A 13,956-nucleotide genomic window follows, 5' to 3' on the forward strand; every position below is an offset into this window, starting at 1 on the left:
CTTTCCAGTTTATATTAGAAGAGTTAGAAAAGGCAAATAGGACTGGAAAAAATCTGAACTAAGAGAACAAGACATATTTTATTCTTTTTGTATCTTTAGGCTTTGCTTTAGAGCTGGACAAGAACTTAAAAATCATCCAATCTGATATTCTTTCAGATGAAGGAATGAAATAAAAGAGGCCCACAGGTAAAGTACCTTGAATCACCTCCAATATTTGATTCTGCCTTAGAATAAAGGGCAGAAATGGGACCTCCACTTGTCTCTGTAATATACGTGTATGTATGTAAACACGTGTGGGGACTAGGAGCAGGGCTGGGGAGGAGGAGATGTAACCAGTTTTTGAAGTCCAAGAATTTGGAACCATTGCTTCAGGCATTAGAAATGGACTCAATTATTGGATGTTAAATTAATGCTAAAATTGGTAAAAGCCTTTTCTAAGAATGAACTGTACATGTATAATCAGCAATATGTTCATTCTATAGGTGAAGCAAATGGTACCTGTATTTTTTTCCCCTGTTACCTGTATTTCTAAGGTGATCTTGTTCACTATATAGCTTTCAGGAGAAAGTTAGAATATTCCTTACTTATAATTACTTCGCTTAAAGGAGGTTCTGCTTAGCCATAACTTGTAGGTTTTCTCCCCACCTCCCCTTTAATTTTTGCCTAGTATCTCCTGACACAGCCAACCTTCTCGGGAAATAAGCTGTTTATATTCTGTTTCTACTGTACTCCATTCACCCCCAAATCCAGCTTCTTTTTTCATCATTAAATGGCTCATATGGAGTTCTCACTAATGACATTCATGTCCCTAAATCCCACTAGACTTTATCTTACTTGGTTGCTCACTGGCAGTTGGCAATACTGACCATTCCCTCCTTTCTTGACACATCATTCAGTCTCCTGCTCTCCTTTCCTGCAGGGTTGTGCCTATTACAGTAATTGCTTCTCTATCTCTTAAACCTCCTAGTGTCTTCCCCTTGTAGCCAGCGCTTTTAAAATTAACTACTCACTGAGAAGAAAAATGGAATATTATTGACCACACTGACCAGATGTTACAGGAACATGTGGCAAGTACACTGAGAGCTATGTGAATTAAGGACATGTACACGCTACTATTTATCTATTCCTGTTTTTAAGGCCCGGACCACTCCTTTTTTGGTCAATTACGTACTCGTCTACTTGTTTCTCAATGTTCAGACCTAAGCCTTTGCTCCTCACTTTAGTGCCTCGCCCTAGGTAATCTCATCCATACAGAGATCCAATTGCCTTATTCTGTATGAGTAAGGTTGGCTGAAGACTCAAAAATTAATCTCTCTAGTGCAGCCTTTTATGTCCAACTACCTACCTAATTATTTCTTCTTCAGTATTGCAAAGGCAAATTAATGTCAACATGGTCAAAACTGAATTCATGTTTTCCTAATCTCATTAAGGTTTAGCCCTTTAAGTCCTGTATTACCTAGACCCCTAACTACATCTCCAGCTCCACACCAAAAGAATAGGTTCCAAACTTATTTGGCATACCACATTTTTTTAGGGAAAAAAATTACTCATTGCCCCCCTGACAATTAGAAACTTTTATACTCTAGTCCATACTCCAGGATAAAGTGTAAGCATCTGCTTCTGCAGCCTACTTGAATCTTTCCAGGGCCTCCTATGGACAGTATTACTCGGGAAATACTGCTCTAGTGCTCCTCTCCCTTGTCCCCTTATGCTCTGGCCATGTGGACCTTTCAGCAGCTATTGCGCATGCTGTCTGTGGTAGTTACATCATCTGGTGTCAACTTGAGACTATTGAGAGTGAAAGGGTGGAGTCTAGCCTGTCAAGCAGGTCGTAGCTTGATGACCTCATTTGGAGGTGCTATGGAGATAAATAGCTCACCGGAGGCAGTATACACACACTCCCTGCGAGACATTTCTATTGACAAGCCACATGAAGCTATATGCTGATAGAGCCAGAGTCCTGGAGCTGGAGGAGTCACGTGGAGACCCACGCCAGTGCTGAGATGCCCACAACACCACTGGATCCACAAGGTTTTCACCCACATGCCTGTGATCTTCCTGCATTCATCGTCATTGTATGGCTGTGTGAATCTAAAGAGGAATTTATGCAGTAGTACTGACATATGGGGTAATATTGGACTTATGGACTTGGTCTGGACTGGGCTGGGATGTTTTCTTAATGTACAATTACTCTTTGATAAAAAACTCTTTCTTATTAGTGTCTATGAATGTTTCTCTAGTCAACCCAGACTAACACACTATATTTATTTATTAACAGCCTCTTCCTCCATCTGTCATTTCCTCACAAGTGGAAGCTTTCCACCCCCCACCACACACGCACACACCAAGCTAGGTCTTCTTATATAAGAGCATGGTACCCTCTATTTTCCCTTGACACCGTTTACCATTTCTTGCAATTATGTAAAAACCTCTGGGTGGTCTACAAGGTTATTTATGTACTTTGCTACTGACCAAGAGATTGGTGGTTCAAGTGCATGCAGAGGCATCACAGAAGAAAGGCCTGGAGACCTAGTTCTGAAAATTCAGCCACAAAAACCTCTATGGAGCACAGTTCTACTCTGACACACATGGAGCTGTCCTGGGCCAAATCCCCTTCACAACAGCTGGGATGATTCGAGTCTTTTACCTATGTAACTTAATCTCACTAGACTGATAAGTAATACCAAGAAGTAAACTGGCTTTGTCTCCAGGTACAGAAATAAAGAGGACATTAAGTTATTGGTATGAATATTTAAAAAGAGCTCAAAAAACAAGATGTTGGGGTATTTTTCTTTTCCCAGTGGGAAAAGGAGATTTAGGAAGATATCTGCTTATAAATATTAGGTAATAAGTCCTTTAAACTTTTGCAACTTTTCATTTCAGTTTATACCTTCCTTTCTTAAAAACCAAGTTTTACAACGCAAATAACACTTTAGCCTTTCAAGAATTTTCCATACTTTGAAAGTCTATTTTTTAAGAAGGCAGGCTTTGAGTATTCTTAATATAGTATATATTGGCATAAAGCTACCGTGTCACCTCAACTGTATGTACAACATCACAAGTGTGTATGAGGGGGCTTCAAAAAGTTTGTTTGGAAAAATGGAATTGAAAAATAATGGCATTTCCCCACAAACTTTTTGAAGTCCAGCCCTTTCGCATGTGCAGCTGTCTACTAATATATGTGATGTGTATCTCATTGTAGGTTTTAAAAATTCTATATATTCTTCTCCCTGTAATCTCTACCCCATCACTTTAGTTTATACAAATCAAATACACATTAAGTTGGCAATGTATTAGAAAAGAATAATGCATTAAAGTACTGAAATGCATTAGAAAGATAATGCACCAGAAGAATTCTAACATTCACAAATGTTTACTATTATTACTATATATGCAAACTAAGAGGAATAATTTTTAAAAATTAAGTCCTTACATTAATCAAATATGTAGCCAACATAGATCTTAAGCCTACTTGATTTGATATTTTTCTCTTTGCTCATTCTTTAACAAAATCATAAAATGAAAAAAGATACATTTAATGGTTATAGGTGGTTAACCTTAAAGAGCAAATCCTTCTTAAAATAATAACATAATAAAATAAATACCCCAACCAAACTCACTGTCATCAAAGTCAATTCTGACTCAAGCACCCTACAGGGCAGGGCTGAACTGCCCCTGTGGATTTCTGAGACCATAACTCTTTATGGCAGTAGAAAGCCTCATCTTTCTCCCAATAAAATCAATACAATGATAATAAAATCAATAATTTTAAATTTGTACCCTAAATTGCTTTCATGGATCTTTTTATACCCTTACTGTATATACTTGAGAATAAGCTGACCCGAATATCCCCCAAAGCACCTAATTTTACCACAAAACTATATAAAACTTATGCTGAAAAACTCGGCTTATACTCAAGTATATACAGTATGTTGTTTTCCTTCCTAATATATTAATGTAGGACTCCCAGAGGAATAGTGGGCTACATACAAGTTGGACTGCTAACAACAAGGACAGCAGTTTGAATTCACTAGACATTCCAAAGGAGAAAGATGAGGCTCTTTAATCCTATTGGAATCAGCTAGATGGCTTTTAATACATTAATAGCCCAGAATAAGATTTATTTACCACTCCAAAGGCCAATTATAGTAATTTATGGAAAATATTAATGCTTTTCATTGTTCTATGTAGTTATAAGGCACATAAAAAGTTATTTAAAAAATTAACACGAGTTGCTTATATTGACATGCATATTTTCTTTTTCTTCTTCTTCTTTCACCACAAACTGTAAGCACTAGGGACAACAGACAACTTTCTGTACAATAAAAAGTCAGTAAACTGATTTAAACCACACATTGAATTATTTAAAGGAGGAACACCGATATAAGGAGATGTACTAGAAGAGCCTTGCTTTTTTTTTTTTTAAACACTGGTGTGTAATTCAATGTTGTTTAGTCAACAGGTTGCTAAGGTTAGAGGTAGCAGATTCAAAACTACCACGAACTGGGAAGGGAGAAAGACAAGACTATCTACTTCTGTAAAGTTACAGTCTTGGCAACTCCTATAGAGTTGCTATGAGTTGGAACTGACTCGATGGCATGATTCTTTCTTGCTTCCTTTTTTTTTGAGTGAAGGTTAGAGATAAACAACTATTACAGAAATGAGATATGGGAAGATATATTGTAAATAGTGGGCGAACTCAAGTTTTTCCTTTAAGAGTAAGTGAAAAATCTATTTCCATTTCTCATCATTAGTGAAAATACTTTCATGGATACACTACTATTTTCCACACCTACTCTGTGTGCTTTGCCAGAGGGAAGGGAGCTGGACTAAGTATATTTCAAGACCTCAAGTATTTCTAAAGTTAGCTAAGAACCTACTGTCTATCCCCTACAAGTTAAAAAAAAAGGAGGGGGGTGGGAGGTTCTAAGAAGGAAACACATTAATGGCAAGGAGGAGTTTGGTTTTGTTTTTTTTTAAGGAGGGTATTCTTCAAACTGGGTGCTACTAAACATTTAAAAAAATTACAGAAGTTCTTTATACAGCAATAGCCCCCAGACCATCACCGTATTTTAAAACAGTACATTAACTGATGCTTCAGATGATTTATGTGTTTTACACATTCAGAAGAGAATATTTTGTTAAAATTCAAGTACTAAGTAGATTATTTAAACAACTGTGTAAAAAAGATGTTATGGTATAAATTCAGATGTAGTTTAAGAAAAAACAAAACAAAAATCTTCCAGATTTGAGACATCTCAAAATGCCAAAACACCAAACAAGGATGCCAGACAGCTTCTAAGCCTACAGGCTTCCTTTTTACCTTTTCAAAGCAGTTAATACACAGGCACGGGCAAAAGTTACTCAGCAACAATCCCCCCAAAACAAAAATCCACCACCGTCCATCACCACACCAACCTACACAAAGAGAAGTTCTGTAGCCGCGCTGTGTTCATCCGAATTATAGTGACTGCTTAATGTAACAGAAACCAAAACTTCTTAACAGTTTTGAAGAGTTTATGGGGAAAAACAAACAAACACCACCAAAGTTTCTCCTTTTGAAACCTGGGTTGACAACAACTGTGGAAAAGGAAAAACAAAGGTTATCTCTGAGGTAGTCAGTCAGTGTATTGTGCCAACCTGGCCGACAAACACATGTGGGGTTAACTGAAGGGCAGGGAGATAAATGGCTCGGTGAGACTCGCCTTTCTAGTTCTCGGGTCTCTTGCTTTCAGATGGTTGGACCAGGGTGCACCTGTCTTAGCAGTTACCTGCTTTAGCTGACAAGGCTCACTTCCTGCAAGACATCCCTGAGGTGAAGAAACCACATGGAGCTACCCCGATGCAGCCCTGGGTGCTGGAGCAGCCGTGTGGAGACCCCTGCCAGCACTCAGATGCTTACACATTCACTGACTCGGCTTTCCTCCTGCACTCGGCATCATAATGTGTGTTTTGTGAGATGGAGGAGGACTTTGTGGATTGGTGTTGGACATATGGGTTAATGTTGGACTTGTGGGCTTGGGCAGTGCTGGGTTTTCTTGCTGTGCACTTAACCTTTATATAAAACTCTCTCTTATACATGAGTTTCTGTGAATTTGTTTCTCTAAAGTACCCAGACTAACACAATCTCTATGTTATTAAGAACATAAAATCCTTGAGAAAAAGGACAATTTTCTAATTTTAGTAAAAAATAAGAGATGAAATGAACAGATATGAAGATGACAGGTATTTTCAATGCAATGACCTCCAATTCTTTATCTCAGACACTTTGCTCATTCTCATTCAAACTCCAAACCCACACCATCAGCTGCCTACCACATTCATTTCTATCTGAATGCCTTGTCATCATCTCAAACTGAATAGTTGGTCAAACAGAACAAATTCCCAACTCAGATCCCTTTAAGCCAAATATCAGCTTCCTATTTTGATTTTCCCACTCCCAGTCACACAGTCTTGGAATCACTGAATTCTTTTCTTTCTGCTGAGGTCTTAAGTGTCTCATTTGGCTGTACAAGAGTTCTCACTGGTTTGTGTGTGCCTACTTTCTTTTAATTATGTTGCAGAAGAATCTTTAAAAAACACAACTGTTTTTCCTCATTGCCTCCAAGATTAAGTTGGTGTGGGAGCCATGTAACTGACATATAATTTACAGAGATGATCTGCTGGCCATAAAGTCCCTTTTCCAGTGACAGGCCCCTCCTGATAATATGGCCAAAGTATGTGAGACAAAGTCTTGTCATCCTTGCTTCTAAGGAGTGTTCTACCTGTACTTCTTCCCAGACAGACTTGTGTGTTCTTCTGGCAGTCCACAGTACTTCCCATATTCTTTGGCACATCATAATTCAAATGCATGAAGTCCACTGTGGTCTTCTGTATTTATCGTTCAGTTTTATATGCACATGGAGTGATTAAAATTCCATGGCGTAGGTAAGAGCACCTTAGTGCTCAAAATGGCACCTCTGCTTTTAAATACTTTGAAAGGCATACAGTAGATGTCTCATAGTACCTGTATAGAGTATCTCAGGCTTCAGAGATCATTCATTTTCATTAACCGTCGCACCACAAAGTTTATGATTTACTTGTTGTCACCCCCCACCCCCTGCCTCAAGACTCAAAAGCCTGGAAAGATGATGCCTTATGTCATAAAGTGGTAGAGGTTGGTTGTTCTTTGCTGTTTGTTGCCTCCCTCTTTCTACGACTCATGATGACCCCATGCACAAAATAAAAAACGCTGTCCAGTCTGTGCCATCCTCATGATCACTGGCATGCTAGAACCCATGGTTGCCTTCCAACCTCGGGTGCCCATCTTTCTGCACAATGCTGGAAGGACGCTGCTAGGGCTTTCCCCTTAGTTTCTCCTAGTGGGGAAGTTTTGCTGCAGACAGCACACCAGGGGTGAGCCTGCTGGTTATTTGAAATCCTGGTGGCACAGCTTCCAGCATCACAGCCAACCATAAACCACACAGTGACAGGCTGGGGCTCTTACATCGTGTATCACAATCCATACAATCACCCATTGTGTCAAGCACCTTTGTACATATAGTGCCGCCATCATCTTCTTTTTCCTGAGTTCAAGTTTAATACAACTACAAAAGATCAATAGGCTAATGCCCCACTAGTAGTACACGATGCACATCAGCCGCTCTACCCCAAACAGCTCAGGGTCATTTTCACTGCGGTGTAGAAAGACTGCCCTCCCCAGCCCCTACAAAAAAGCCTATCATATTATCAAGGACCATGTTCTCAGAAGAGTCTAAGGTCTTGTTTGAAACACGATGAATACAAATGAGGTTTCATCATTTTCAAAGCATGTTCTTTCTACTTGAGCCCTTGATATCAGCTCATTCCCCGCCCCTCCTTCCTCACGAATCCTTAAGTTATAGATCATTATTCTCACATTGTCTTCTGTTCACCCTTCATCCACTTTTCTGTTGTTCGTCCCCCTGGGAGGGGGTTACATGTTGATCCTTGTGATCGATTCCCCCTTTCTCCCCCCACCTCCCCCTTATCCTCCTGGTATCTCAATTCACATTGTTGGTCCTGAGGGGTTTATCTATCCTGGATTCCCCTTGTTGTGGGCTCTGATCTGTTGCAGTGCACCTGATCTGGTCTAGTCTGATTGGTAAGGTAGAATTGAGATCATGGTAATGGGGGTGGGGAGCATTAAAGAACTAGAGAAAAGTTGTGTTTCATCGGTGCTACACTGCCTCCTTACTGGCATCTCTTCCCTGTGACCCGAGGGGATGTCCAATTGCTTACGGATGGGCTCTGGGTCTCCACTCCACGCTCATCGACCTCACCACCCCCTCCAGGTGGTGAGCATTTTTAATCCCTTTTTTTTTGCCCTGGAATCAAGCATTGGACTAAACTTCTCAATTCCAGAGCAGAGCAGGACACAATAGAATAAGTGAAGTAAAGAAAGGGCAGAAGAAAACAGACACAAGTTCTCTTCCACCTGCCAGCTCCCGTCTTCCACTTTATGCCTCTGCCTCAGCATCACGGTTTTTCCCCAGCTACACCATAATAGTTCAAGCATAAACAAATCTGTTCTGGAAGAAGTACAGCTAGAATGCTGCTTGGAAGGGAGGAGGGCCCAGATCCTGGAGAATGACAGCATTTGGTAAAGTAAGGGGTCAATGAAGGAGAGGAAGCCTGTCAATGAGAGAGTAAAGGAAAAGATGCCAAGGCTGCACGGGCATATTCTGTCCTGCTGAACACAGGGTCGCCACGAGGACTCGCTGATTGGAGGGCAGCTGACAACCACCACCGCCGTCTTGATCTATGTCTAAATCTAGAGATCCATTGCTGAGTTTAAAAAACAGCCACACAGCATAGCTTATTCTTGTGAAAATTTGGTCATTTGGAAATGTGGTTTATTCTTGGAAAATTTATTCTTACTCTGGGAAGAACTATATATATAGCTTGTTTAGAGGTAATGAGTCTTTCAAAATAACTTACCCTGCTTATCCCTCTTTTGTCAAGGTAATTTTAGAGTCCACACAAAGATTTGATGATAAGAATAAATTTACCTTATTTTCTTCTAGAAATTTCAACTTGATAGAAACGTCACTGCGCATTTTATCATATTTTTCCTTATGTGCTTGGAACAGGTGCTGTGACTGCTCAATCTTTGGCAGAGTATTTGCATCCCGTGGTCCAAGATTCAGTTCCTCTAAATCAGTACGATACGCATCGTATTCAATCCTGGAAAGAAAAGAATAAGTAAGGCATACTATTAAAACATGGTGAATTATGTTTAGGAGATGGCTATAAACATGCATTAGTCTTTAATAACACCCCCCCAAGATGTAAACCCACTGCCATCAAGTCGATTTTGACACTTTGTGATCCAATATAGGGGTTCTGAGGCTGTAAATCTTTATAGGAGAAGACAGCCTCATCTTTTTCCCTTGGATAGGCTGGTGGGTTTGAACCAAAGACCTTGCAATTAGCAGTCCAAACACTTATCCGACAGAGCCACCATATAACATAATAATTCTCCATTGTGAGGAGGGCTTCAAAAAGTTCATGGAAAAATTCCATTATCTTTCAATTCTATTATCTCTGGAACTACCAGAAGTACCTCATATACTGTTAAGCTTTAGAAATAATATATTTTCAAATGCAAAGAGTTATTAATATAAGCAACATGGAAAGACTTATTCTTAATCTCTTATTCAAAAAAAGTATTAACAAGTGAAAATTCCAAATTTGATAAAAGTTATCTCAAGAGAAGCATTAACAAGACCAAGAGTTGATATCAATTCTCCATGTAGATTGGTTAATTTGGTGGTCTAAAGTCAAGTGTATAAAGTACACTCTAGAATGGCAGACTTAAATAATTGTTAAAAAGAAGTTACACTAAGGATCTGTGACCTTCCATGTGTGGTTCAGATCAGCACTGTACAATAGAAATATGCTTTAAAGTTTCCACTAGCGGCGACATGGCCCTGCTGGGGGCACAGGAGATGATGTGGCTGTCTGCATCCTTAGCAAGGTACAGCTGTGCATAAATGTGGACAGAGCTTACATTCTAAATGCAGTGGTGGCGGCGGCCCAGGAAGAGAGTTGTGTTCATGTAATGAACCACGTACAATATGGGCAGGTGATCCCCACAGGTGCACAATGACAAGAAGTATCTTATTTTGTACTTGTATCCACATATGAAAAAGTAATCAGCAGTATTTTCTGTTTTCTTTGGCTTGTGTTATTTTGGATTAGTGAGCTAGTTATTGTTCATTATGTACAACATTTATATGTTGTCTGTAAAAAAATATGCTATCCCCCTATTCCTTCAAAGTAAATACTGTTAAGAATAATAAAATACTTTTTGTGAAAAAAATTTCCACTAGCATCATTAAAACAGTAAAAAATAAGTACATCTGTTTCTTTTAATATTTCATTTTATGTAAAACATTATCATTATAACATGTAATCGATATGAAAATTGTTAATGAGTTATTTTTTATTCTTTCATTCATACCAAGTTTTCAAAGTGGGTATTTACTCATCAGTTCAGACGAGTTACATTTCAGGAGCTCAGCAGATCATGTTGCTCGTGGCTACCTTACTGGGTAGCAGCACTGCTAAAAGTGGATTTCGGTACCATCCCTTCATGGTTATAAAGCATGTTGTACAGAGCAGCTCTTTGAGACAGCTCTTCATTAGTCTCACATCAATTATTGAAGTAGTCCGTGTCCCATCACTACCCCATGCTCCCATAACTCTTCAGACATAGCTCTATCACTGCACCCATGGAAGTAGAGTACTTCACTTTATTACAATGTGACTTAACCAGCAGCCTCAACTACTCTGCATTTAGTTAAAGAGAAGCAGAGACTGGAGCAGGCCATCAACTATTCATTTACAGGCTAGAGCTGAAGCTGAAAAAATTAAAACAAGTCCACAAGAGCCAAATACAACCTCAAATATATCTCACCTGACTTCAGAGAAGAGCTCATGGGTAGACTTGATGCACTAATGTACCAAAGACCTGATGTGCTATTGGGATAACATCAACAACTTCATATATGACGAAAGCAAAAGATTATTAAAAAGACAGGAAAGGACCCCACTACGAGACATAATGCCCCCCAATGACCAATGTCGCTACAGGGGACAGCACCGGAGACAGTGTGGGAATTGCACCTGACCTGATCCCACCACACCGAGGCAAAACACTGGGGGAGTGCAGCGGAACAGCAAGGGAATGGAGCAGCAAGGTCCCCAGGGAATGCTGAAAGTGGACTTTAGGGCCAGGGCGTGATGCCCCAACAGACTGGACTGGAAAACACTCCTAAAGGCCAACAAACGATCCCTGAACTAACTACAAGCTTTTCTTTCTTGATGTGTTTCGTTCTTTGTCAGTGGTTTGTTGTTGCTGTTTTGTTGTCTGGTTGTATACTGATGCTTTGTTTTCCTCTGTCTTGTTTTCGTGCATGTTGTTGTCTCCACAGGTCTGTCTAAATAAGACAGGCTGGATGAACTATCTAGAGGAAAAACAACGGAACCGACAGTTCCGGGGGGACTTGGGATAGGAGGAGGTGGGGGGGGGGTGTAAGGAAGTGGTGTTAACAAACCCAGGGATAAGGGAACAACATGGGATCCAAATTGGTGGTGAGGGGTAGTGGCAGGCCTGGTAGGGAATGATCAAGGGTAAGGTTACATAAAGAAGAGGTATAGCTGTAACCCAGGTGGGGACAGAGCATGATAGTGGGGCAGGAGGAAAGTCAAGTGAGATGGAGGAAGGAGCTGGGAGTTAAGGGGCATTTATAGAGGTCTAGACAAAGACATGCACATGCAAATATATATATGAGGATGGGGAAATAGATCTATGTGTCTATATTTATAGATTTAGTATTAAGGTGGTGGAAGGACCTTGGGCCTCTACTCAAGCACTCCCTCAACGCATGAATACTTTCTTGTATTAAATTGGCATTCTATGACGCTCACCCTCCTGATACAACTGCTGAAGCCCAAACGGGTGAACAAGTAAATGTGGTGAAGAAAGCTGATGGTGCCCAGCTATCAAAAGAGATAGTGTCTGGGGTCTTAAAGGCTTGAAGGTGAACAAGCGGCCATCTAGCTCAGAAGCAACAAAGTCCACATGGAAGAAGCACACCAGCCTGTGCGATCACGAGGTGCCAAAGGGATCAGTTATAAGGCATCAGCATAAAAAAAAAATCTTACCATAGTGAATGAAGGGGGAAGTGCAGAGTGGAGACCCAAAGCCCGTTTGTCGGCCACTGGAGACCCCCTCACAGAGGGGTCTAGGGGAGGAGATGAGTCAGTCAGGGTACGATGTAGCACTGATGAAGAATACAGCTTTCCCCCAGATCCTGGATGCTTCCTCCCCCCCAACTATCATGATGGAATTCTACCTTGCAAGTCTGGATGGAGCAGAAGTTGTACACTGATGCATATGGGGGCTGGAGGCACGCTGAATACAGGTTGGATGATACCTTCAGGAACAAAGGTGTGAGGGGCGATACTGGGAGAGTAGAGGGTGAGTGGGCTGGAAAGGGGGGAACTGATTACAAGGATCTACATGTGACCTCCTCCCTGGGAGACAGACAACAGAGAAGGGGGTGAAGGGAGACGCCGGATAGGGCAAGATATGACAAAATAATAATCTATAAATTATCAAGGGGTCATGAGGGAGGGGGGAGCGGGGAGGGAGGGGGAAAAAAAGAGGACCTGATGCAAAGGGCTTAAGTGGAGAGCAAATGCTTTGAAAATGATTAGGGCAAAGAATGTACAGATGTGCTTTACACAATTGATGTATGTATATGTATGGATTGTGTTTAGAGTTGTATGAGCCCCTAATAAAATGTTTAAAAAATTAAAAAAGACAAGAAAGATGTTACGTTTTAACCTAACAATATCTACCAAAATTGACTTTGCAATGCTTTCTCTTTGACAAGGCTATGCACATACGATCTGAGGGGATGTACCTCAGGCTTTCTGTGTGTGTGGAGCCTGCAAATAGAGTTTGAACCTCTACTGTCCTCCACAACTTTCTGAAAACCAGGTGTTCACAATTTAAAATCTAATACCATTCCAGTTAAAAAAAAGAGTGCAGGGGAAATACACGTGGATTCACCCTCTGGTGAATCCCTGTTGATAACATGCCAGGGATGTAAACAGTCTTGTTGTCATGTAGAGTGTACTGGAAAGAGGATTATTGATCTCTCCCCCCTTAACCTATTTTAAAGTGGTTCTAGACTTTAACATTTTATACTTTCTGACTAAGGTTTTTCTGTTTTACCTTGTTACTTATGGGTTTCCTGTTGTATATTTTCTGCATATGAAATCCAAGATAGGTAAATCTACAGAGAAAATAATGGAATGAATGGTTTCTTGCAGGTAAGGTAGGGGGAAAGGAAAAACTAATAACATGGGTACAAGAAAGAAGAAAATGTTCCAATTAGATTGTACAAGTCTTCTTGCTATGACTGAACTACTGAATTGCATGATACGTGGTTTGTATGTCAATCAAGCTGTTTAAGAAAAAAACAACAAAAAAACAAGACAGGAAAAGAGAAGACTGAAGTAGATGTCTGAAGAGACCCTGGAACTTGTTCTAGAATTTATAGAGTAATTAAAGCAAATGTGAGAAATTATAAAAGTCAAAGAGGTAAATGGAGTATTTCAATGGGCAGCTTGAGAAGACAAAGTATTATAATGAAATATGCAAAGACCTGGATTTAGAAAGACATGCTCAGCATGTCTCAAACTGTAAGAAAAATTTCAAAAAAGATGTGGAATATGCAGAATCACTGTATCAAAAATAATTAGCTGATGTTCAACATTTTAGGAGGAACCATATGATTCTGAAGTAGTGGTATTGAAGGAAGATGCCCAAGCTAAACATGAAGCAAAAAACAAAGCTTCCGGAACTAACAGAATAGCAGGTGAAATGTTTCAACAATCTGAGAAACCAAAAGCACTTGACAA

General features: G+C 40.1%; 1 protein-coding gene across 5 annotated transcripts in view; it reads right to left on the bottom strand.

Annotated features, from left to right (window-relative positions):
* The window catches only part of ARFIP1 (ARF interacting protein 1), a 159,703-nt gene that overhangs the window by 18,968 nt on the left and 126,779 nt on the right, over window positions 1-13,956 (bottom strand). For all 5 annotated transcript variants that reach the window (XM_075543690.1, XM_075543691.1, XM_075543688.1 and 2 more), the window contains one exon: window positions 9,030-9,204. In XM_075543690.1, the coding sequence (XP_075399805.1) occupies window positions 9,030-9,204 (175 nt within the window). The remainder of the gene's footprint in view (window positions 1-9,029; window positions 9,205-13,956) is intronic.

Source organism: Tenrec ecaudatus, chromosome 3 (genome assembly GCF_050624435.1).
Source record: "Tenrec ecaudatus isolate mTenEca1 chromosome 3, mTenEca1.hap1, whole genome shotgun sequence".
Classification (NCBI taxonomy): domain Eukaryota; kingdom Metazoa; phylum Chordata; class Mammalia; order Afrosoricida; family Tenrecidae; genus Tenrec; species Tenrec ecaudatus.